The sequence below is a fragment of the Curcuma longa genome, chromosome 4 (assembly GCF_044706935.1).
Source record: "Curcuma longa cultivar G26 ecotype Majalengka, Jawa Barat chromosome 4, ITB_CL_G26_1.1, whole genome shotgun sequence".
Classification (NCBI taxonomy): Eukaryota; Viridiplantae; Streptophyta; class Magnoliopsida; order Zingiberales; family Zingiberaceae; genus Curcuma; species Curcuma longa.
Genome location: NC_133864.1, coordinates 7014208 through 7040493, shown reverse-complemented (window position 1 = coordinate 7040493; position 26286 = coordinate 7014208). Strand labels below are relative to the sequence as shown.

The window sequence follows — 26286 nt, the reverse complement described above, 5'->3', positions numbered from 1 at the left end:
TAATCATATATGTCGATCTGATTAAATATTCATTATATATATGAAATATATATGTGAAAAATAAAAGATGCTGCGTTGACTGTTGAGTTGTGGGTATACAATTATGTGTACAATTTTGACCAATTGGGCCATGGGCATGGGGGTGAGCGCATAAAAGGGAGAGTAGGTGGAAGCAGAAGTGACCAACACATACAAGTTATCTTCTTCACCTACACGTGTGCGTATGCCACTGAGCGATGACTACATGTCATCATCAGTAACCCCGTAAAAATTGGACAAAAGAATAAATTTACTTTTATTCTATCAATTAAATATTCAGTTGGATGACAAGGACAACTAAAGTTAAGATAAATTAAGAACATAGTTCTACTCAATGCATCAATTATATGTTCTTCGATTTCCTGGTCAAACACGTGATGCACATTCTTCATTATATATATAAAAGCTTTGTTTACTTAAAATATGGGAATTGTTTTTTTATTAATATATTTTTTCACTAAATAAATAAAAATGGATAAAAAAATCAAAGAAGCCTATTTTTTTTTTGGAATCGTGACGGTGATGTCCCTCTCATTTTTTTTTTCTATCAATTCCTGGTAAAATCAGACAACTGTCCTCGAATATAATATTTGATTAATTTTGATTTTTTATATATCAATTTTAAATTTAAATTCTAAATCAGTGGACTTCACATGTTTGATAATATTCATATAGTAAAAATTACAATTTCATTTGTTTCGATCAATAATCATGGATGGTTCAAATACCAGTTTAAGGGCTACGGATGTGCACACTCCGGATATAAGGTTGTGAAGAGAGGAGAAGAGACCTACAAAGCACTCAAAATAGAGAGTTAGAATGACGCTGGGTAGATCCCGATAAGTCATTCTGACGTTCAAGTTAAGATTTGGTGTGAGGAAAGAATTTAATGACTTGAGAAAATTAGGGTAGATGTGTGCATACCTTGCCCATGGGTATGGATCACCTTTTTATAGCAACTGTCTTCTGAATATTAGAATCTGCCTCAAGAAATATTATAGTACACAGATTCTAGCTTGGAAGGATTTCATTAGTTTTTACACGTTTTTAAGAATATTTTCTTATTTTCTCGGAAGAAACAATATCCTGAACATTCCGGATTGGGTGGGGGACCGTCTCTTCTGATAAAAATCAATACTAGGGCCGCCAATCGAATCACTAGGGCTTCAACACGATATCGACATGAGATACGCGAAGCATGTCGAGACCGAGAGGGGAGGTCGACACGTGAGGCGATAAATATGTCGAGACCGGAGCAGGAAGTCGGCATGTGATGCGGGAAGCATGCTAAGACTGGAGCAGAAGGTCGGCATGTCACACGAGAAGTATGCCGAAACCGAAATAGGAGATTGGCACGTGACGCGGGAAGCATGCCGAGACCGGAGCAGGAGGTTGGCATGTCAAACGAGAAATATGCCAAGCCAGGAGCAGGAGATCGGCACGTGACGCGGGAAGCATGCCGAGACTGGAGCACAAGGTTGGCATGTCACGCGAGAAATATGCCGAGCTCGGAGCAGAAGGTCGGCCCAAAGTGTCGGTGGCATGTTGGGACCAAAGTAGGAGGTCAGCTCGTGACGTAGGAAGCACATCGAAACAAGAGCGGGAGGTCGGCTTAAGGTGTCGATAGTATGCCAGGACAGAAGTAAGAGGTCAGGTTTGGATTCATGAAGAAATCTCAAAAGCTAAACAATGATTATGCTTACCCCTCCTTCCTACACTTCTCTACACCTCCCGTCCACGTGTTGTCAACATAATCACTAAAGAACCCTACTGGATCATCATACTTATTACAATTCATATTATAACATTTATGAATTAATAACTATTATAATATGAACATATACTTATTTTGATGGATAATATTCATATTATATAATTATGAAATCATAGTTATTATAATTTTATAATAGTTATTATAATTTTATAATAGTTAGTATTTCGTAGTTATTATAATATATCGATTCCAAGTTTAAACTTAAAATTATCCTATCAAAAAGTGACAAAAAAATACACTTGAGGGTATATTTGTAAATTTACAGAGGATACACTTGATTTTTTAATTTATCCTTCCAATTACATACATATGTTTGAAAATGTGCCATCTAGAAAAGGGGATAGGAATCAGACGAGTAAAACTTTTACGCCTACAATTGATGGAGATTGAATTCATTGAAGTATAAAAGAAGAAAAGATAAAAATATATATATATATATATACTTGTGGGCTTCTCCTCTCTCTCTCTCTCTCTCTCTCTATATTATTCAACACCAATACACCATTATTCAACCCCAGGGTTTGACGCCGTTGATTTTTACCTGTGGTATTATTATAATAGATTATGAGATCGATCTTCAACGTGTACAAAATATCTCACTGCTTCACTGACCCCCATATAGTGCTGGACGTATGGGACTGTCCTCAAGTGGTCATCGGGGTAGGAGTTATCTTCTTTTTGCTGCAACACTGAGCATTATTCAAGTTCACATTAAGAAGAAAAATCCTACATTCGTCGCAATCAGGGGTTGAAAAATGCTTTTGACGTCATGAGAGAATAATTTAAATGCATCTTTTTGGAAAACGTCCGAGTTAAGGGAAGTCTCTTGGACGCTATCGAAGAGTCTGATAAGGAACTCTTTGTGGTTTTTGACTTTGAAGAGCTATAGAATTTAAAGAAGTGGTTTTAAAGTTTTCTTTGCTTAAACAAAAGGGAGATTTGGAGTTATCTAACATTCGTCAAGACAATGCATTTAGTCTGATGTAAATGATTCTGATAAACGCCCCGTGTATAGTCTTTTTTAAAATGTAAATTTAATGATGCTTTTAATAACATATGATGTCTATTATTAAAATGTTTGTTTCAAGTACTTATAGATATCTGGGTTGAATGTTATCGTTAAAGCTCAACGACTCTGACAAGAAGAGGGCGTATTATAGCACACAAGCACAAGAACATTCACTACCATATTGTTTTCCAACTTAGACTTTGATGATTAACAAGAGTTTTATGTTACCCAAGACATGGAATGGAGTTGTTGTTGCACTCACTAGTCTTTGTTTTTTTCATTTACACACAACAGAAACGAAAGACAGAAAGAAAATGGAAACACAGAGAGAGAGCCAAGAATGATTTGCCTTCGAGTATCGAGATTATAAACAATACCCTTTCAAGTGAGACCCCTGCCTCCAATTGCACACCTATTTATCTGCTGCTATGTCGATGGATCGACACCAAGTTTCGTAGACCACACTTTAGTTCTCAGTGCAATTCTTCCTGCACAGGCATCCATCTGATGGAGGTTTTCACTGAATGGTGACAGCCCAGTTTGGAGGTTGGTTCATCAGGATGCCGACGTGCTGCTGTCGTAAGCAATCCTCAACTTCAGTTTTCTCACCTGGTTTGAGATGATATGAAAATTGGGATCCAGACTTCTCTTGGTAGATATCTTTTGTGCTGGTGGTCATTTTAGATTCAGGTGTTGCTTCCTGGATGCTACTTGGTGGATTTGTGTCACCAGAACCATCAGAGGTCAGGGAGTTGGAAGATATAGCTAACCGAGTTGGAGGAGTCTGTGTCTCAGTTTTAGCAGCTCCTTCATCGGTCTTCTTTGTGTTCAGGAAACGACCTCCACAGCCCCTGGCTCTCCTCACCGCATGTAAGTGGCGTGACTCATGAAGATATGGCTGCCAATTCAAAAATCAGTTTCTAAAACCAATTTTCCTTGCATTTTATCGAGTTGCAGAATATAAACATCTGAAGTTTTCACAAATAACATAAATTAAAAGCTACTTCTCAAGTGAAGAGCTCAAAGGTTCCTCTGGTCATATATAAATCAAACAATCTTACCGAAGCCTCTTTTAGTTGTTGAAAAAACCTCAACAAGAACCAGAATCTATGTTCATATAAGAGCACTACTGAGCAAGTAAAGAATGTACCCTTGCAAATAGATATGTCTCAACAAGCGCAAAAGTATTCGATAAGGGCATGTAACTAGGCCAGCAATAGATGATGTAGCACTAATAAATAATGAATTCTAGGAGAAAAATTAAGTTTGGCACGAACTAACAGAGGAAGATCATGTAGCCAATCTCACATAGCCAGGACTTGCTTGTTTTTGTTTTATGCATAAACCTTAAATCAATAGAGGATTAATGCCAGGAGTATGATACAAAGATAACTCACCATCACTTTTATGAAGAGCAAGAACTATATCACTAAAATAAATTAAGAGTTTTAAAAGAGTTTATCAACTGGTAGAATTAATCATATGAGATGATCCCAAAAATGCATAATATAACTCTCCTTTTCAGCATCTTGAAAAAGATCTGATGGAATATTGGCTGGATAGATGGCAGGGTGAAACCATCTTGAAGGCTGATTTCCCTCTACTTTTTAGAAAGTACAGTTCAAGGTCAATGGTATACCAGGTTGAGGATCTGATAAATGAAATGGGTGGACTGCACAGAATGAGATCACAGAATTCAATGTAGTTTGTGCCAGACTCAGTTTCAGGTTCAGCATAGTAGTAATTATAAAATCGATCGAAGGTGGACTGCTGATGGGGTATTCAGTGTCAAAACAGTATACTTTCCTCAAGTTTGGGCATGTTGTCCAGTACACAAACCTAAACAGGTCTGGAAATCCTTCGCACCCAGTTGGGAGAAGGTTTTCAGATATCTGTTTGGAAGGAACAAAACAATATTATTTAGATCTCACCAGCACAAACATCTACATTTGTAGCATGACACAAGTGTGGATTTGGACAATCTGACTCAAAAGAAACAGTATTATATTCAGATCTCATCAGCAGCAAAGTTCATCAATCCACAACTGGATATACCCATGTGCAAATTGGGCAAAAAGGCTCGATGGAAGGAGAAGAATTATTGCAGGATGTCTCATCCTAAAAATGGTGCAAGCAGCTAGAAACATGGATTGGAATTGAGACCGCAGAAGATGTTAATCGAGCCTGCCGATTTCAGATTCACTGAGCAAGCAACACTAAAATTTTTTTTTGGCTCTTGTTTTGATCTCAGCAGATACTCAGTTTTTAAGTTAACAACAGATTTCAGTTATGCCCTGTCCTTGTTTGGCAATTCTGTTAGTAACCTAGCTTAATATTAGGCAATGTTGTCTGTCATTTCAAGTGTTGTCTGTCTTTCAGGAATTCTTGGTGGATTGGAATGTGCCATAGATATTTGAATGGAAGTTCACAATTATGCTAGAAAGACTTAGCAATATGGCTAGGCATGCAGGAGAAGCATTATGGTACAAAATAAAGTCTACAAAATATATTAAAAATAGACTAGAAATGATAAATAAATATAAATGTTCAATCAACTTACTATTAGGTTAGAATTAATTTATTTAGTCAAGAACTTTACTAGTACCTTTCTAGCTTTAGTAGCTTTTTTCTCGAGTTCAGCCTTTGCACGAGATTGTCTTCGCCTAAGAATTCCATGGTACTGCTTGGCATTAACATAAACTGGCTCCTCTGCCATTTCAAGGGGTAAAGGCATGCGAGAGTGTGGTATTCCAATAATTTGAGGATGAACCTGTAAAATACTATCAATCAACAATCAAGAGTATACTAAATTTTAAATGTAGGGCAGTAGAAGAAATGTTACAAACTTGGCATTTTTATCCACAATGCTGCCCAACTATACAAGGGAAAGTTATTACCCAAGCGTCAACAAAAGAAATAGTAATCCAAATAACTATTGATACATATTGATATCTATTTTTGTTAGCCAAACAAGAACATATAATGAGCTAAGGAAAAAATGGACAAAAAAGGTTCAATGTGAAACAAAAGTAGGTTCAACGTGAAACAAAGCTGACAACAATATGCAAAGCTAATAGAACATACAAAAAGAGCCTATAATGAGCTAAGGAAAAAATGGACAAAAAAGGTTCAATGTGAAACAAAAGTAGGTTCAACGTGAAACAAAGCTAACAACAATATGCAAAGCTAATAGAACAAACAAAAAGAGCCTAATTACCCTTCCACACATTGTTTTTCTTATATATATATATAAAGGGTAATTAGGCTCTTTTTGTATGTTCAATTAGCTTTGCACATTGTTTTTCTTATATATATATATTCATGATTTTAGGATAATCCCAAATAGTTCAAAAGAAAGAAATATGAATAGAATCTTTGGTCCTGAAAAAGGTATCAAGATTGGCTAAGGCAAAAAAAGTATTCTAAACCAACATCAGCTAATTGCAAAATAATAGTAAAAATTCAATAACCATTATCATGTGAATCAACATCATTAGTCATTACTCAGTTATCTTACAAACTTACTAGGGATTGAGCTCCATAAGCAGCCACTAGACCAGCAAAATAAGGGTCATTATATGGATAAGTAGCACAAGCCTGTAAAAGCACATCAGAAGATCTATTCATTATTGCAATAAGACAATGACGATTAATAAAAAAACCAATATCAGCTAACCATTCACAGATAAGTGAATGATGCTTCAATTCAAAGTAAATGCAACAATTCAAGAGCAATAAGAAAAAATAAGTAAAATAAGTAAGGAAAACACACAAGGGATTTTCCAAGTTCAAGTTGAGGTGCAATGATCTCAGGCATAACAGGAGCCATAGCTGAAGAAGTAGGCTGCAAACTCTGGCCCTTATCTCCAAGATTCCCATCTGACAATAAAATAACTTTGTAAGATTTAAGAAGCTAATCTGCTTAAACTTTAGTGCATCCATTAATTAGTCATTGATACTAGTCTACCATCTAGTAAGGGTTTTGGGTGTTCTGCAAGATTTAGCAGTGTCACTAGGAAAACTATATGTCTAGGCAGAACAGTGAGATCTATTACAGCATCTTGGTTAAGCACTAATACCAGCCATATCTGTGAATACTTCCATTGAAGCAGTGATACCTGGTCAGCAGTCAACAGTTTCACCAATACAATATCTTCAAAGGAGATATACAGTTATCTTTTCAAGTGTAAGCATTCCCTATGGTGCAATCCCAAATAAGTTGAAAGTTGAGGACGAGGATCTACAAGAAAAACTCTTAAATTTTGCAATATAAAATAAAAACCTCACCAGTATATATCAAAATTTCCCCTGTTTTAAACTGATAATGGATGATTCACCTCCACAAAGGGAAAAAAAGCACTTCAGGTTTTAGGTTCATTGTGTTACCCTCTGATGTACCAATTTTTGGTAATGGATCTTGGTTGTAAAAGCAAAGGAAACATAAACCACAATGCAAAACATTCAACACGAGCTACTATAAAATCCTAACACTACTAGGCAAGCATCATAACAAAGTGAAACACTGTTCCTGGATGAATGTTCAAGCTCAGTTAATCCATTTTTTTTAGAAGATCAAGCTCAGAAAATACTGGTGGTGAAATACTTATAAAACATCATAGTATCACATAGAACACCCTTGCTTCAGAAAGATATCACAACAAAGGTAAGATAAATGGTTAGTAAATAATTAATCTGCTCTTTATTTGCATCACCTGTGCCATCCACTCCATTGATGTTATGCACGGCAGCTACCACATCTCCTGCCAAAGCTGGCTTAGAAGCAGGTACTGCAGCAAAAAGAGGAGTATACCACCATGGCTGTGCACTGACTACGGCAGGAAGGGAAGTTTTATTGCTCAGATCTATTGAATTTGTACCATTTGGGCGTGATTCCATCCCACTATGTTTGACCATTCAAATCAAACTTTTCTTGCAAATTCTAAGAAGAAAGTAAAGTTAATTAGCTAAACAGTGTCCCAGGACAGCACACAAGACTAGGAAGAATCACTCATCCAACGAGAATTACTAAAAGGAAAATTTTAATTACTCTATCCAAAGAACTAACTAAAAAATATCTGCAAGAGACTCCAAAGATCCCATATAAGGAAAAAAAGGACACCAGAAAAATCCACTCTACTAGCAAAGATCATCCAAACCCCCAAGCTTTCAGGTATCCCAGGCATGCACCAAACTCCATTAAAATGCAAGAATATTCCGGCGAAAAATATCAAATCACGACTCAAGCTACAAAGACTATTAAGAGGCAGGATCAGGAAAACAAAAAAAATCTCATCTTGGCTGCCAAACCAAACCAACTCGAACACAAACATCTAATTCTATCAGGAACACCAAGTACACGAAGTATAGTAGCATCCAACTCCACTGACCACAAAACCCCCAAAATTCTCAAACAGCAGGAAGTCGGAGTCAAAAGAACATGCAATCAATGAAACAAAACAAAAATAGAAAGATCGCGCCAAATTCCGGAAACTCAATCTAGTAATCCACGAGCCATAAAAGAGACAAAAGCTACACACATATAATATATACAAACAGAAAACCAAGCGAACCGGCAGAAGCCGCCGCGATCTACGACTCCTCCAATCGAATAGCAGCAGCTCTGAACAAAGGCCAATCAGATTCCCCACGTCCAAAGATTAAAAACAAAAAACAAACCCTAGGAATCGCCCTGCTCCGACCATTGATTTCTGCGTAGGTCCATCACGGGCGACGAATCAAAGCCAAGACACGAGTGAAGAATTTTCGCGGAGAGGAAGATTTATGAATAACTCCTTCAATCGCTCGTGTTCCAGAAGTTTCCAAGCTCGCAGCATGTGAAATGACGTTTCTGTCCTCGAGCTTATCGGTTTTACTGGAAGGGTAGTGAACCCTGAGTAAGTCAAATTGGTCATTTCCTGTTGGATACACTTCTTCTCCTCGGACTTAACCAGTTTGGGTAAAAACAAATCATAAAAATATAAATTCACCTATCGGTTCTGCCTTTTTTTGGTTTCTGTTACGGGACGACTCTTACCCGTCCGGTGAATGGCGAGCTTTGCATGGGGCCCACAAGGGACCAGAGTGGGTGGATGAAGAAACGTAGGTTCTGGACGACTACCAATCGCGATCCGCTTCCGTGACGGAGGGACCCGCGCGAGAGCGAGTGCGAGCGCGCACGCGTCGAAAGCGGACTGCTGGGCTGATCGGGTCCCGCTGGACGAAATTGGAGGGTAGTTCAGTCATTTCAATCGGCACAAAAATACTTTTTTCAAATTTATTATGAAATCTATGGCCGTGGCAATTTTTTATACAAACAGTTTGTTTTCGCGCGATAATTAAATCTAGAAGAAGATGAAATCTAAAATAATTTTATAAAAACAATTAATCTTTTCGATGTATAAACGGATTGAGTGCAGTTGTGAATCTCTCGTTTCGTCCGCGGCCGTGATCCACTGAAGTTTCTGGCCGCCGTTGCTTTCCACTCCCTCCCAATTTCTGACGTCTCGCTCTCTCTCTCTCACACACTCTCCCTCCCAGGTCGCTGTCCGTCGCCGGTTCGTCGAGTAGTGAGGAGGAGGAGGAGGAGGAGGAGGAGGAGGAGCGAAGTCGATGGACGGCGCCATGGGAACCGTGGACGAGAAGCTGATCCTTGAGAAGGAGAAGGAGAACGGAGGCATCGTGGCGGTGAACCCGAAGCCGAAGAAAGGGTTGGTGTCGAAGACGGTTGACCTAATCGAGCGGGTCCTCGTCGCCCTGATGTACGATTCTAAGGCTCCCCTTCACTACCTTTCCGGCAACTTCGCTCCCGCCCGCGATGAGACCCCGCCCGCCCGCGACCTGCCCGTCCACGGATCCCTGCCGGTGAGTCCGTTTCCAAAAACCTCTATCTCGATGGCAGTTATTTTGGGAACGGGTTGGTAAATGCTCGATTCGGGCGTAGTTGTGTTGATTTTTTGAATGGGGACGGTGATTTTTCAAGTCAAAGTGCCATCTTTTCTTTATTTCTGGCAGAGTTACGATATTCCTTGGTAGATTTTTTTTACCCAAAAAAAAATCTCCGGGTCTTTAATTAAAGGGATTGTAGATTCCAATCTTTAGAGCTTTCTTATAAACTGAAACTGTGTCCTCGTTAGCTACAGGTAATTGAAAATCTATCTGAGTTCTCCAAGACTAGCTTTTCTTAGAGAAGATTCTAACCTGTTCATATCTTGGTTGGCAGGGATGTTTGAATGGGGAATTTGTCAGGGTAGGACCTAATCCCAAGTTTGTTCCTGTGGCTGGCTATCATTGGTACTTTCTACCAAATGCTAACCGTTTTGATTTTCCAAGTTGTTTTTGTTTCTTACATCCTTGATCGTGTTATTGAATATGAATGCCACCTATTTATTGTACTTAGTCTAGAACGGCTTTTGTAGGTTTTATTCTCTCTTTTGCTTGTTAAATTGGACAAGAGCAGCTTTTTGTTCAGTTTACTTTTAACATGACTACTACTTCGTTGAGTAGACCATGATTCAGAAGATGCATTTGATAGCTTGACACACTGTATTGTCTTGGCTGCAGATCTTAGATTCTTGGTTCTCCCTTTTAAACACCAGTCAGTATCTGGTGATAAGCACATCACTAGCTAAATCAAGCTTCATTATTTGCTTAATCTGCTTCTTTTTTTTTCCTGATCCATGGGCTTCTATAAATTGTAAATTCAGAAACATTTGAATGATTGATGTGGATTATAAGCATCTCTGTTTTAGGTATCAGCCTTTATAATTTTATACCAAATGCTATATTTGGTTATATCTCTTTATGTTTCTTTCTCTTGTCACTCGCATGGGTACTTTGGTAAGTGCGAGAAAGGCATGTATCAGCATACTTCCTGAAGTTTCTTAAAACTTTCCTCATTTTGATGATTTGATTTAATTTTCTTCTACTTTGTGCAGGTTTGATGGCGATGGGTATGTACTAATCATATTGTTATATGGAGCCAAGTCAGATATACCCGATTGTGTTTTAGTCCTCGTGTAGATATGTCATGCAAATTATATCTAAGTTTCATTGACAAGGATTACTTTTTCTCATGAAAATAATAGAACAATGATGATTTATGATATGGCTATAGTTTGAGTTTTTTATTTTGATTTCATAGAAAAGATGATTCATCCTAAATATTTGACATGTTTGAGCAGATGGATGTTTCTACATGTTACACAGTAAGAGACCAACTCTGCTGCAACTGTACTGCAGACATTGTGCTTGCTTGAGTTTGTGATAGTCTTCAGCTATTAAGATGGAAGCGATAACATAGTACTTGCACACATAATATTATATTGAATTAGGCAGCAGTAATCAAGTGCAATGTAATTCCTTGCAATAAGAGAACTGAGCTTACTCTCACTAGTACCTATCTTATCTGATCAATAGGTTTCCTTCTCAATGCCAACATTGTAAGTACTTATAACATTTTTCCCCTGAAAATTTCAACTGTTTTACTATCATGAGTGAGCTTCTGTAGTGTGTGTGTAACTTATTGTACTTCACAATATTGCTTCAGCAGCACTCATGTGACTTGGGCAGTTCTAGCATATCACACATGTTCAGAGATACAACCTTTACTTCTTTCTCTGTCTGTATATTTTTGGTTTCAATTTATGTGTATGATCCTGTTACAAAGTGCATTTTGACGAATGGAAAAAAGAACAGTTTAGCATAGAGTTTTAATTCTTTAAAAGTCATAGGATCAAGAGTTCTATTTAGATGCATTATAGGATTGTCTATTTTAGATGTATGCTTCACTGATGGCCTAGCATCAGAGTCTTAATATTCTTACCTGATAGTTGATTGGTTCCTAAGGCCCTCAACATGCTCTCAATGGTCTGCGCACATTGGTTCATTTAGTAGCATACTTATGTTATATCGTTGATTTTTCATTCATAGTTTACGATAAATATTGATAGACCATATTAAAGGTCATCAAACCCTTCTACTTGTAGGCCTCTCTTGTCTATATAAATCTGTGAAAGCTACATAGTGAAGAAATTTTTTGTATTTTTAGTTCTGCATCAAAGACATCACTGCCAAGGCCTCCAATGTGTTTTTTACCTGCTTATGTTTAACCTACTTTTCTTCATCCTTAAAACATAACTGACAATAAAGAGTCAGATGCTTATAGGAATATGCATTTGCATGGTAATAAAGAGTTAGATGCTTACATAAATAGGTGTTTCCATAGTAATGTTCATGTTTCATTGATGATAAACTATATTTTTCTTTAGATAAATTCCGTCTGATCCTTGCCCCTTTAAAGTTGTAGTTTCTTCAATAATGCATATTCTTCACGGGACTTTGCAGAATGATTCATGGTGTGCGCATCAAAGATGGAAAAGCAACTTATGTTTCACGTTACGTCAAGACGTCACGTCTTAAGCAAGAAGAACATTTTGGTGGAGCAAAATTTATGAAGGTATTTTTTTTTTATATGCTTCAAGATACACCAGTAAGACTAATCATTCCCCAGTCCCTGTTTCTTCTTTATTTTCATCATGAGTTTACCATCTTCAAATCTTTACCTTAGATCTAGTCTTGCTTGCTCAGGTAGAAAAAGCTAATGTCATGCTTTGTAATAACTAATTTAGGCTGTGTGCTACAATGCTATTTTATGGATTCCATTGTAAACATATCGTCATGCCACATCCACATCTGGAACCCCATTCAATTCCTAATTTATATTTTCACTATGTTGTCATTAGGTTGGGGATCTCAAAGGACTGTTTGGATTGTTCATGGTCCAAATGCAAGTTCTTAGAGCAAAATTGAAAGTACTAGATGTTTCATATGGCGTGGGGACAGGTACTGGTTTTTTGTTTTTTTTTTGTATGTAAACGATATTCATTTTTTGGTCGACAAGGTAATTGTACCCACCAATTACTTGATTGAGGTTAACATTGATTGTAGTCTAGAGGATTAACCTTTATGTCATGACTTGCTTCCAGCTAATACAGCTCTAATATACCATCATGGGAAACTTTTGGCTTTGTCAGAAGCCGATAAGCCATGTAAGTAATCGTGTATCGCCTAGGTTTTTTCCTAAGATGGCTATCGTATGATATTACACCTCATGCTTCTTTCCCTAGAATTAGTAACTTTGATACATGTTAGAACAACATGCATATGCATAGATTTTCCTGTTTGGTTACATGGTTCTTAGATTGTAGCTGACTTTGATCGATCTGGTACTTACGAGTAACCAAATAGCCCTGCACTGAAGAATCTCACTGCTTACTCTAGATGTTGTTAAAGTCCTAGAAGATGGAGATCTTCAAACCCTTGGTTTGTTGGATTATGAGAAGAAGTTGAAACATTCATTTACTGCTCATCCAAAGGTTGATCCATTCACCGGTAAATATCAGCTGAAGAAAGTTATCTTCGATCGCATTACACGAAGTGCTTCTTAACAGACTTTTCTCCTTCATGCAGGTGAAATGTTTACCTTTGGCTACTCACAGACAGCACCCTATGTTACTTATCGAGTCATTACTAAAGATGGTGAAATGCTTGATCCAGTACCAATAACAATACCCGCTGCCATTATGATGCATGATTTTGCTATCACTGAAAATTACGCTATCTTTATGGATCTGCCTTTGTACTTTTCACCAAAGGTATACGACGATCTGACCTATTAGTTAGCAAATGAATGTTCTACAATATGGTAACATAGACTTCTTATGCCGAGAGAAAGCATGTAGGAAATGCTATTGATAATTCCTGATATTGTGGATGAAATTGATTACAGGACATGGTGAAGGGAAAACTCATATTTAATTTTGATGCTACAAAGAAAGCTCGTTTCGGTATACTTGCTAGATATGCAAAGGATGACCGATTGATTCGATGGTTTGAGCTTCCAAATTGCTTTATATTTCACAATGGTGAGCTTCTTATAGTCCTCCAATTCTTTCGTATTGATGGAGCTTCACACGCATGTGGCACACACATCTGGCTGCAATCTTCCTTCATGTTTTTTTACATAATTCCTGATGGTACTTGTGAAATGCTTTTGTTTTCTTGATGCTCTTCTTCTATCGCGAATCGTAAACCATATCTACTCATTTAGACACATAAGTATATTCTGTGATAATTTGTAAGGCAACTGTAGAGAGCAATGAAGGGCAACTTTCAGGAGATTGGAAGTTCAAAAATAATGCGAAAGCAACTGCAGAAATAAGAGTTACATCATATAATAACCGCAATAAAGAGTTTGCATGTGTGTCATTCAGAGCATCCTAAATTTCTCTACCTGCATTGTGAAGATGTTAATCATCATGAAGGTCAAGATTTAGATAATGTAAGAACAAAAATATTGAAGAAAACATCAGTTATATAACGTGACTTAGAAATCAACCAAAACAGGACCATTCTCATGCCATTGTTTTGTTTCTAAATCAAAATGAGCATCATATTTGATGGTTTTCATGGATACATTTGATCAGCAAATGCTTGGGAGGAAGGTGATGAGGTTGTTTTAATAACCTGCCGCCTTCAGAATCCTGATTTGGACCAGGTAAATGGACCTGCCAAAGATCATCTCGAGAATTTCACAAATGAGCTGTATGTATCTGTTAGTTATTGGAAAATATTGTCTTGATCGCACTATTTCTCCATTTTAAACACTGTTCTAAATGTCAGGTATGAGATGAGATTCAATATGAAAAATGGTGCCGCATCACAGAAGAGACTTTCTGCCTCTGCAGTTGATTTTCCAAGGATCAACGAGAACTACACCGGAAGGTACTTTTTTTTTACTCCTTTCCTTACAATATTAAGCTGTATATTCAACTTTGAATTGCTCAGTAAGGTTTGATGATGCTCATGTGATGGTAGCACACACACTGGCACAACATCACTTGGGATATTATGTATTCCAAAACTTAGATAATTATTTCTGTGTTCGTACAAGTTCACATATGCGATCTGAAGAGTTCATACAAAAATAGTACTGTATCTTGAGATTCGATATTGGGAGGGATGTGTCGAGGAGCATGTTGCACAAGTTCACATATGGATCTGAAGGATTCCTTCGAAATAGTGCTGTACTTGGAACTTTCACATTAAGGTTGGTCAATCAGCATGTTGCAAGGTTGCACTGATTTAGGGATCCCATGAACAACATGGGAATAATAATGAAGTGGAACTTTCTTTCTAAACAACAATGTCACTGGCTACTAGGAGAATCTTGCTAGCTAGACTTCTCAATGCTAAAAAAAAACAAATGTTGTGCTAACAAGATGGAAATACATATAGGCAAGAAGCCGAGAACTCGCTGCTTGGAAATAGTTGCTTGAATGCTTTTGGTTTATTTACCTTAATTTCAGAATCCTGTCAAAAGGTTGATTTGAGAATGAACCAGGATGCTTGAATCAAATTCGTCTATTACTAATTTTTTGCATTTCAGGAAACAACGATATGTGTATGGCACTATACTTGACAGCATCGCAAAGGTAACGGGCATAATTAAATTTGACCTGCATCTGGAGCCAGAAGCTGGTAAAAAGAAGCTTGAGGTCGGAGGCAATATTAAAGGAATATTTGATCTCGGACCAGGACGATACGGTTCTGAGGCAATATTTGTGCCACGCCAATCTGGGATTACATCAGAAGAGGACGATGGCTACTTAATCTTCTTCGTTCACGATGAGAACACAGGGTACAGTCTTCCTCTTTATTTCAAGCACACATCACTTAAAACTGATTTAGTGACACATCGACCTAAAAGCTAACAGGGCTTCTAATATCGTCTGTTTTGTTTAAGAACTTCCTAACCGTCGCTCAATCTATTTAATGAACTATCTTTGTAAAACAACATCTTGACTGAAGTTTCTGTTGTTTTTCTTGTTTCACACTTGAAGGAAATCAGCAGCCAATGTAATAGATGCGAAGACAATGTCCGCGGAGCCAGTGGCAGTTGTTGAACTTCCACACAGGGTGCCTTATGGGTTTCATGCCTTCTTTGTAACAGAGGTTAGCAATCCTTCGCTACTCGATCGAACTGTTGAAGTTCCTTCATTATTCTTGTTTCTATTTTTTTTTTTTTAATATTCTATTGGTTTTCTGATTCCCTTGCAGGATCAACTTCAACGCCAAGCTGAGGCATGAAAGGTTTCATTCCTTTCCCAATAAGAGATTTAGCAGAGGTAGAGGCTTGAAGCTTCTTCCCCTTGATCTGATATCTACTGATCATCAACCCTTGTACTACTTAATTCGATCAAATTAGACAATATTATCTTATACATACTGTGTATACGTATAAACTGAAGTGAGCATGAATTAATAAGGGACTGAGTTAATTCAAATGTCTCTCAGAATGCTTGATCTCGCCTACAAGTTAGCTTAATTGGCATAACCATCAAGCTGTGTTTACACTCATTAATTATTATCACTTGACTGGTGACGAGATAAAAGTTGACTGACTAGTCACTCATTCTAAAAGTTTCGTGCTGCTATTAAACCCATTAATCTATACATTTGCAGCTTAAAAATTATTAATTAGTATATTCACAGTATAAAAAAATCTACATACATAATGAATTCAAAATGAAATGCGCCAAATCAAGACAAAATAGGATCAAGACTAGACAAAATAATGAATTCAAAATACAGTGATTAAGCACAGATCAAGACTAGGCACAAAAACTTAATATTTAAGTTAGTCATCCATGGCCTTGTTAAGAAGTGATCAACTTTTCTTTCAAATTTGCTAGTGCATCCAACAAACAATGGCAGTATCATAACAAGCAAAAAGGTCTCAACCACAGGGGAGAGAGAAAAAAAAATATCTAGATCAACACCACTAAAGTTGGAACATTTCTCTAATAGAGCAACCAAATCTACATATTCTGAAATAGTCATCTCTCGAGCAAGTGTCTTCAATATTAGAAGTCGTTCATCATCAGAACTCGGCAATGGAACATATACAACTTTGCCCAACCTTGGTGGTCTTAGTAGAGCAGGATCCACAACATCAGGTCTGAAAAGGTTATCATCTTACTGCATTGATCTACACGAGAACTTATAAATTAAGAGAGGATAGAATAAGCAAACCTGTTTGTTGTTGCAATAACAAATACACCTTTTTGCTCTTTAGCATCATCTAGCTCAAGATGTAGCTGCATGATTGACAAGGTGATTGAGCAAAAGAAAATAAAAAGTAACAAGTTGCATATGTCAATTCCTGACTACTAAAAGGGATCTAATAGTTAAACCTGAGCCAATTGTTGTTCGACAACTCGTGAATCTTCTCCCTTGCGCTTACATGCCCAAGCATCAATCTATTGGATGAACAGAACGCTTGTTTAGCGTTAAAACATCAGAGATACTAAACTCCATCAGAGATACAACTGCCTACTCTAGGAATCATTGATGGAGATTGAGTTACTAGGCACAAAGATATGGAAACTTAAATAACTTTCAAGCGCTTGCTGGATGATCTATTTGAACTTTGGATCCAAATGGCAAGCCAAAATGGCTAGCAGTTGAGAACCAGTAAAAAGGTTGGTTTGTATTTTGTATAGATGGATTAAAAGTGTTTTCTCCACATGGATTAAGCTAATGGCTAATGGTTGGATTCAAGAGAAGTTTTTCTATCGCATCAAGTTATCAAATCCATCTTTTGCATGAAGGTTGCAAACAAATAGCTAATAATGTATTACAGACAAGAAAATGCATGCCGGAAACTGAGATAGATGGATAGGCACAATCGATTGAGGCATCGGAGTTAACAAGCAGTTTTAAAATTGACACCATTCACCTCTAATAAATTCAACAGCATTAAAAAGCTAATGATAACTTCAAATTTTACTTTCTGGAAAACAAAATTTGAAAATAGGAATTTTTCACAAACCCATTTAGGAATAAGAACAAACATTTTCCTATATGGTGACAATTACTATCATAACCCTAAGAGTAGATTGAGTTCTAACAACATTAGTGCGATTAAGCTGAACTTTTTCCCACAGAAATGAAACTTGTAATGCATGCTAGCATAAAAGCAAATAAAATGTATCTATTCATATTGAAATATGATATAAAGAACTGTCAAAGGGTGAGCTCGATAATGAGCTCCCAAGGTGGAATGAGGCTCTGACAAAAGGGGTAACGTGCCTACTTGTTTTAATAGAAGACACTGCTTTCTCACATATAATGAACAAAATACCATATAATGACCAAATAATTGTGAAAAGTTCCTATCTTTACAAATAAATAATGTCTCGTTTACCTCATCAAAGAAAACATGCCTGGCACGATGAAATAATCTTCTTATTTCCGGCTCACTTTCACCAACATATTTGTTCAGTAATTCAGGACCCTAACATCAAGAAATAAATGGAATCAATTCTCATTGAAAGACATCTAGAGCAAGAGGCATTTACCCAAAAGCATGACTGAGGGAACCTGTATGTAAATAAAATTGGTTGCTGCAGCATTTGCTACTGCCTTGACAATTAATGTTTTACCACCACCTCGAGGCCAATACAATAAAATTCCATCCTCGAATTTGATTCCAATTTTCTGAAAGTATGAGAGAATCATGAATGGAGAAAACATAATACAATAGGAGAAGTTGAAGAAAAGAATAATGTTCTACAAATACGCAAGACGGAAATTACTACAAGAAAACTAATGAGAAAAAGTTACCTTATAAACCTCAGGGTATTTTATACGATCAATTATAATCTTCTCAAACATTTTTTTCAATGAAGTAAGACCACCAACATTGTCCCATGTAATGTTTGGTATTAAGGAAAACAGGGCCGGCCCTAGGCCAGGGCAACCAGGCGACTGACCAGGGCCCACAAATTGGTAGGGCTCTAATTTTTGAGTTAAATTTCATATTCTTAATTTTTAATTATTGTCTTGTCAAAGAATATTAAAAGTATTCTTTGATCGGAAAAAAAAAAACTGAGCAGTCAACTCTGTAATTCTTTGTCCATCCAAAAAAAAATTAAACGGTCAACTAGTTTTTGAGCCCTAATCGCCGATCCTTTTTCTGTTCATTCCGTCAAGCACAAGTACCAGATCTCGACAAGTTGTGGATCTCGTCACCAGATCCTTTTTCTGTTCATTCCACAAGTTGTGGATCTCTACCGCGAACTGCCCCCACAGGCCACAACCGCTTCTACAGTTGCACACGCCGCGAAAGTGCCCCTCCATATTAGGTTTTATTGTTCTTTGCTTATTGCTTATTGTTCATAATTATCTATCATCATGAAACAACTATCTGGATATCAAAAAAGACAAAAAAAGAAAAAAAAAGAGATCCCAAAGCTTAAGAGGTTCATTGAATAAATATTTTAGTAAAGAATCACATGACACAACGGAAAACTTAGTTCAGATTTTAACTAATGAATCAAATGCAAATGAAGATTTTGTTGAAAACAAGAATGATGAAAATGAAGAATTTGTGAGAAACGAAAGTGATGAAAATGAGAAATTTGTAGAAAATGAGAACGAAGAGAATAAAAATTTTAATGATTTAGATGAAACTAAAATTGACAAAGCTAAAGATATTGATAATTGTTGTGATGATGAGCATACAAACGAATATCAATGTTCGACACCAAAATATGATTTGAACATATTTGATCCAAGAGTTTGGGATAATCTTGATACAAAAATGAGAGATTTACTTGTGGAAAGAGGTCCTAAAAGAGAAGATATTCTTAAATTTCCTTTAGATAAAGAATCTCGACACTTTTCTCCTACTTACTATGTTCAAATGTTACCAAATGGTGAGACTCGTGATCGAAAATGGTTAATGTACTCGAAGGAGTTAGACAAAGTATTTTGTATTTGTTGTAAGTTGTTTAAAGTAATACACACTAAAAGTAATTTAGCAAGAGAAGGAGTTAATGACTGGAAACATTTATGTGACAAACTTAAACAACATGAAAATAGTGTTAAACACCTCACTAATCTGAGAGTTTTTGTTGAACTACAAATGAGATTAAAGAAAACATCGACAATTGACAAGGAAATGCAAGAACAAATTAAAAAAGACACAAAACATTGGAAACACATTATGCTAAGAATAGTTGTTGTTGTCAAATGTCTTGCTATACATAATTTGACATTTCGTGGTACACATGACAAAATTTATGAAGATGGTAATGGTAATTTTTTGGGTCTACTTGAAATGATTACAGATTTTGATCCAATAATGCAAGAGCATTTTCGACTTATTCAAGATAAAAAGATTCATTATCATTATCTTAGTCATAAAATTCAAAATGAGTTAATATCTATGCTAGCCTCCAAAGTCAAGAATGCAATAATTAAAAAAGTAAAAGAAGTAAAATATTTTTCAGTAATTCTTGATTGTACACCGGATGCAAGTCACAAAGAACAAATGACTCTCATATTAAGATGTGTAGATGTTTCAGACACTCCAATTAAAATAGAAGAGTACTTCTTAGAATTTTTAAATGTAGGAGATACAACTGGTTTAGGTCTTTTCAATGAATTACAAGTTGTTTTACAATCTTTAGAACTTGATATTGATAACGTGAGAGGGCAAGGTTATGATAATGGATCTAATATGAAAGGCAAAAATCAAGGTGTGCAAAAGAGATTGCTTGATATTAATCCTAGAGCATTTTACATGTCATGTGGTTCTCATTCTCTTAACTTAGTTGTTTGTGACATGACAAATTCTTGTGCAAAAGCAAAATCATTTTTTGGAGCATGTCAATGTATGTACACCGTGTTCTCTAATTCAACAAAAAGATGGAATGTTTTGCTTGAATATATTGATGGATTAACTTTAAAATCATTGTCAACTACAAGATGGGAAAGTCATATTGAAACAGTTAAAGCAATACTATCTCAAGCTTCCCAAATTAGAGAAGCTTTGTTCAAATTAGCAGAAATAAGTGAAGACAACAAATTAAGTAGAGACGTTGAAACTTTAGCATCTGGTGAACTTTCAAGTTTTGAATTTATATTAAGCCTTGTTATTTGGCATGATATTTTGCATAAAATTAACTTAGTTAGCAAAAAATTACAATCAAGAAGATATGCATCTTGATGTTGCTGTAAAACAATTGTCTGGTCTTGTTTCCTTTTTTGAAAAATATAGAGAAAATAATTTTCTTCTGCTATGGTTGATGCAAAAAAATAGCATCTGATATGGAAATTGAACCTGTATTTTCTACAAAACATAAAATTTATAAAAAGAGGTATTTTGATGAGATTGACACTGAAAAGGAAAATCAATCACTGGAAGAATCTTTTTGAGTAGATTATTTTATTTTGTTTGATTATCGACCACTAAAATAAAATAATCTACTCAAAAAAATTCTTTCGGTGATTGATTTTCCCTTTCAGTGTTTGCAATCTCATCAAAATGCCTCTTTCTATAAATTTTACATTTTGTAGAAAATACAGGTTCAATTTCCATATCAAATGCTATTTTTTTGCATCAACCATAGCAGAAGCAAAATCATTTTCTCTATATTTTTCAAAAAAGAAACAAGACCAGAATCATTATTTTACAAGACAACATGTTTTACAACAATATCAAGATGCATATCTTCTTATTATAATTTTTTGCTAACTAAGTTAATTTTATGCAAAATATCATGCCAAATAACAAGCCTTAATATAAATTCAAAACTTGAAAGTTCACCAGATGCTAAAGTTTCAGCGTCTCTACTTAATTTGTTGTCTTCACTTATTTCTGCTAATTTGAACAAAGCTTCTCTAATTTGGGAAGTTTGAGATAGTATTGCTTTAACTGTTTCAATATGACTTTCCCATCTTGTAGTTGATAATGATTTTAAAGTTAATCCATCAATATATTCAAGCAAAACATTCCATCTTTTTGTTGAATTAGAGAACACGGTGTACATACATTGACATGCTCCAAAAAATGATTTTGCTTTTGCACAAGAATTTGTCATGTCACAAACAACTAAGTTAAGAGAATGAGAACCACATGACATGTAAAATGCTCTAGGATTAATATCAAGCAATCTCTTTTGCACACCTTGATTTTTGCCTTTCATATTAGATCCATTATCATAACCTTGCCCTCTCACATTATCAATATCAAGTTCTAAAGATTGTAAAACAACTTGTAATTCATTGAAAAGACCTAAACCAGTTGTATCTCCTACATTTAAAAATTCTAAGAAGTACTCTTCTATTTTAATTGGAGTGTCTGAAACATCTACACATCTTAATATGAGAGTCATTTGTTCTTTGTGACTTGCATCCGGTGTACAATCAAGAATTACTGAAAAATATTTTACTTCTTTTACTTTTTTAATTATTGCATTCTTGACTTTGGAGGCTAGCATAGATATTAACTCATTTTGAATTTTATGACTAAGATAATGATAATGAATCTTTTTATCTTGAATAAGTTGAAAATGCTCTTGCATTATTGGATCAAAATCTGCAATCATTTCAAGTAGACCCAAAAAATTACCATTACCATCTTCATAAATTTTGTCATGTGTACCACGAAATGCCAAATTATGTATAGCAAGACATTTGACAACAACAACTATTCTTAACATAACGTGTTTCCAATGTTTTGTGTCTTTTTTAATTTGTTCTTGCATTTCCTTGTCAATTGTCGATGTTTTCTTTAATCTCATTTGTAGTTCAACAAAAGCTCTCAGATTAGTGAGGTGTTCAACACTATTTTCATGTTGTTTAAGCTTGTCACATAAATGTTTCCAGTCATTAACTCCTTCTCTTGCTAAATTACTTTTAGTGTGTATTACTTTAAACAACTTACAACAAATACAAAATACTTTGTCTAACTCCTTCGAGTACACTAACCATTTTCGATCACGAGTCTCACCATTTGGTAACATTTGAACATAATAAGTAGGAGAAAAGTGTCGAGATTCTTTATCTAAAGGAAATTTAAGAATATCTTCTCTTTTAGGACCTCTTTCCACAAGTAAATCTCTTATTTTTGTATCAAGATTATCCCAAACTCTTGGATCAAATATGTTCAAATCATTTCTTGGTGTCGAACATTGATATTCTTTTGTATGCTCATCATCACAACAATTATCAATATCTTTAGCTTTGTCAATTTTAATTTCATCTAAATCATTAAAATCTTTATTCTTTTCATTCTCATTTTCTACAAATTTTTTATTTTCATCACTTTCGTTTCTCACAAATTCTTCATTTTCATCATTCTTGTTTTCAACAAAATCTTCATTTGCATTTGATTCATTAGTTAAAATCTGAACTAAGTTTTCCGTTGTGTCATGTGATTCTTTACTAAAATATTTATTCAATGAACCTCTTAAGCTTTGGGCTATCTCTTTTCTTTTTTCTTTTTTTGTCTTTTTTGATATCCAGATAGTTGTTTCATGATGATAGATAATTATGAACAATAAACAATAAGCAAAGAACAATAAAACCTAATATGGAGGGGCACTTTCGCGGCGTGTGCAACTGTAGAAGCGGTTGTGGCATGTGGGGGCAGTTCGCGGCAGAGATCCACAACCCGTGGAATGAACAGAAAAAGTATATGGTGACGAGATCCACAACTTATCGAGATCTGGTGCTTGTGCTTGACGAAATGAACAGAAAAAAGATCGGTGATTAAGGCTCAAAAACTAGTTGACCGTTCAATTTTTTTTGGGATGGACAAATGGGCAAAGAATTACAGAGTTGACCGCTCAATTTTTTTTAGATCCGATCAAAGAATACTTTTAATATTCTTTGAGAGACAATAATTAAAAGCTAAGAATATGAAATTTAATCCAAAAATTATGACCCTACCAATTTGTGAGCCCTGGGCAGTCGCCCTAGTTGCCCTGGCCCAGGGCCGGCCCTGAATGACATCTATCTCTTCAATAAGAATTATTGAGGGAGCAGTTCGATGTGCCTTGGAAAAAGGATCTTGTATATTCTCCTCAGAAGCACCTAAATCAACAAAATATAAGGCAATTCATATTGTCTATTTTAATACAAACGTAAATATTAAGCAATTCAATGTGAGATATCAAAAGCAATATTGAAGTGTGTGGTAAATCTAGAGAGAGCAAAACAACAATATAAAGTGGAGAAACACTAACTATCATATGTGTACCAGTAAAGCTGTTGTGCATTTCTAGATATGATTGGCAATTGGTTAATTGATCCATTTCTTATTCCATACCTAGAGTTCAATGCAAAGCATGAATTGGAATCCTTAAAAAGGAGAAAATGAGAAAATTGAAAGTCACTCCATAAGACTTCCACACAAGGAGAAAATTGTATCGTAACTCCCAGAATTGGTATTTAATTGGCAAAACAAACAAAATGATTTAATATTTTGTTGTCCTAAAACTGTGAGAACAAGATCTCTTCAAGTATGGAGAACCTAAGATCCTGTAAACATGAAGGCAAAAGCCAAATTGCTTAAACTCTATGGCCAAGAATCTCTACAAGAAAGAAACCAAGAGCCATCGTCTTCTAGCTCTTATGTTTCAACTATATGCCCATTACAAGCAAGAATGCAAAGACACAGCTTCTTTTGTCTTGTGAATTCAGACTATATAGTATGATAGCTTAATGTTCTGGTAATCATTTATCATAGGTAATATTGAAAGTTACTTCAGTAAATATATGAATCTTTGAAAATATATATTCACTCAGATTTTTAGAATTAGGAGTCTTGCATTACTCAACAGAGCATCTAGGATTATATCTAGCATGTAATACAAGTCTAAATACTGGCGATAGTCAAGATTAGCTATTGCTACCATGATTATGGTAAGTCTAAAAGGAAAGGAACCAATCAAAATCGCTATTTGTTACAGAAATCCTCATTTTTAAGCTGTGACAACAAATGATAAGGTCAATTTTGTCCTAGCTCTACAAATCAAGCCAAAACAGCAACCACAATATTGATAGTACCATCTAAAGGATACATTTGCCAGACATGGTGACCAAGGTCTCAAATTCGTATGTAAGAGTCATATGGTCCATCACTGCAGAACATATGTGCTGCATGCAGAGGCATATAAGAAAACATCAAAGTCTTAAGTATTTAGCACTTGCAAGTGGACTGTTTAATTAACACTTACAACTTTAAACCTACTTGTTAGGGTAGTTTACGGTTTTAAGTCAATTTGGTCTATAGCTTAAATGAACAAAATAGGATTTATTTTGCTGCATTTGTAGCCTACATGTCATATATGGTCATATGCTGTTCTGCAGTCCTCCTCCAACTCAAACTAAATGGTTCTTATGCAGCTCAAGTAGGAATTTTTTTAAACTATAATGTCAGCAACACAAGGCAAGATATGAAGCATAACTAGTAGTAACAGCAAAGATGGGTATGCAATGTTGTTGACACCTCAAAATGCACCATTTTGATGGTGAAAATACATGGCCGGGCATAATATTAAAAAAGGATAATTGTTTTCATCCAGATTGAATCTCTTAGCCAAACAAAAGTAGAACAGTAAGTGATATTTAATTGTGTGCAGTATAAGCAGATAGCATGTCAATGCTCTTATATATGCATGTTGACCGCAGTTAACTTATCCAGCTTCATGTGAGTAAATGGAAAAGCAAAATCATCAACAACTGATGAGCTTATGGTAGAAGATACAAAAAATTGTTAACTGTCATCTTACCAGTGACTCCAGATACAATTTTACCAGTAGATACAATTTGAGTTGCATCGATCCCGTAGAATGGCAATTTCACCTCGTTAGCTACGGCATGTGCAAGTTTTGACTTCCCACAACCGGGTGGGCCGTGTAAGAGTATTCCACTAATTGCCTTAATTCCCAAATTCTGTACCAGCTCTGGCACAAGCAGAGGAAAAAGCACGTTCAGTTTCACTGCTTCAAGAACCTCCTCCATGCCACCAAGATCACAAAATCGTGGCCCTTGTTTCATCACCTAATCCACTATCTCACCGCCAGTATTCTCTTTCTCAATAGTGATCTCAGTCCCACGCCCTGGGTCACTTTCGTCAATAACATTCTGCACCTTCCTCATCTTCCTCGGTTTCTCCATCTCCATTTCCAAATCCAGTTCTTCCTTACTTGATGACTCGAGGATTTGAATTTCTTTCCATAGCCATCGCGAAGCATGGACTTCATCAGATCAAAATTCCGGCTCTACCTGGGCGTAGAAGACAGATTCGTCCGTCTCAGAGCGAAGAAGACGGCTCTCGACCGAGTCGCCACGTCCTAGCGTCCTGCGAGAAATTCCGGGACTCGCAGGATCAATTCCGGCATCGTCTTCGTCGCTGGTTTCACCGGCAACGGCTAAGGCGGAGGGAGATCGTCAACATCAACACCTTCTTCGGCGTTGATGCCGTAGGAAACGATGCGGCGACGGAGGAGCCTAGCGGCGGAGCCGCCGATGTCCCGCCTTCCTCGCTTTCCCATCACGAAGGGGAACGTTTCGATTCCTCGCCGGCGGAACTAGGGTTTAAACTCTAACA

At 36.2% G+C, this 26286-nt stretch overlaps 2 protein-coding genes and 1 pseudogene across 3 annotated transcripts; 1 reads left to right on the top strand and 2 right to left on the bottom strand.

Annotated features, from left to right (window-relative positions):
- Window positions 1-2999: 2999 nt before the first annotated feature.
- Window positions 3000-8566, bottom strand: LOC141827736 (nuclear transcription factor Y subunit A-1-like). Of its 2 annotated transcripts, XM_074715053.1 has the most exons (7): window positions 8522-8557; window positions 8393-8442; window positions 7535-7761; window positions 6595-6701; window positions 6348-6419; window positions 5428-5592; window positions 3000-3720 (listed from the first exon to the last, which is right to left on the bottom strand). In XM_074715053.1, exons 3-7 carry the CDS (start codon window positions 7734-7736, stop codon window positions 3340-3342), a joined length of 927 nt encoding a protein of 308 aa, XP_074571154.1. In that variant the 5' UTR covers window positions 7737-7761; window positions 8393-8442; window positions 8522-8557; the 3' UTR covers window positions 3000-3339. The 2 variants fall into 2 exon arrangements, with proteins under 2 accessions (XP_074571154.1, XP_074571153.1); XM_074715052.1 differs by lacking the exon at window positions 8393-8442 and having other exon boundaries at window positions 8499-8566.
- A 693-nt stretch (window positions 8567-9259) lies between these two features.
- LOC141827081 (carotenoid 9,10(9',10')-cleavage dioxygenase) lies at window positions 9260-16165 on the top strand. Its single transcript, XM_074714356.1, has 14 exons — window positions 9260-9683; window positions 10042-10112; window positions 10757-10771; window positions 12165-12276; window positions 12563-12662; window positions 12806-12868; window positions 13101-13211; window positions 13290-13474; window positions 13609-13744; window positions 14306-14423; window positions 14502-14603; window positions 15268-15519; window positions 15722-15833; window positions 15939-16165. The coding sequence occupies exons 1-14, from the start codon at window positions 9432-9434 to the stop codon at window positions 15966-15968; spliced, it is 1659 nt and encodes a 552-aa protein (XP_074570457.1). The 5' UTR covers window positions 9260-9431; the 3' UTR covers window positions 15969-16165.
- A 310-nt stretch (window positions 16166-16475) lies between these two features.
- Window positions 16476-26252, bottom strand: LOC141827007 (cell division control protein 48 homolog C-like; annotated as a pseudogene).
- Between the last annotated feature and the right edge of the window lie 34 nt (window positions 26253-26286).

Excerpts from the sequence above, each read along its gene's own strand:
- LOC141827081 (XM_074714356.1), top strand. The coding sequence starts at position 9,432 with ATGGACGGCGCCATGGGAACCGTGGACGAGAAGCTGATCCTTGAGAAG. Across the intron at positions 13,475-13,608 it reads CTTTGTACTTTTCACCAAAG|GACATGGTGAAGGGAAAACT; the intron begins GTATACGACGAT and ends AATTGATTACAG. Across the intron at positions 15,834-15,938 it reads ATGCCTTCTTTGTAACAGAG|GATCAACTTCAACGCCAAGC; the intron begins GTTAGCAATCCT and ends ATTCCCTTGCAG.
- LOC141827736 (XM_074715052.1), bottom strand. The coding sequence starts at position 7,736 with ATGGTCAAACATAGTGGGATGGAATCACGCCCAAATGGTACAAATTCA. Across the intron at positions 6,702-7,534 it reads CAATGGAGTGGATGGCACAG|ATGGGAATCTTGGAGATAAG; the intron begins GTGATGCAAATA and ends TTTTATTGTCAG. Across the intron at positions 6,420-6,594 it reads TTGAACTTGGAAAATCCCTT|GCTTGTGCTACTTATCCATA; the intron begins GTGTGTTTTCCT and ends GTGCTTTTACAG.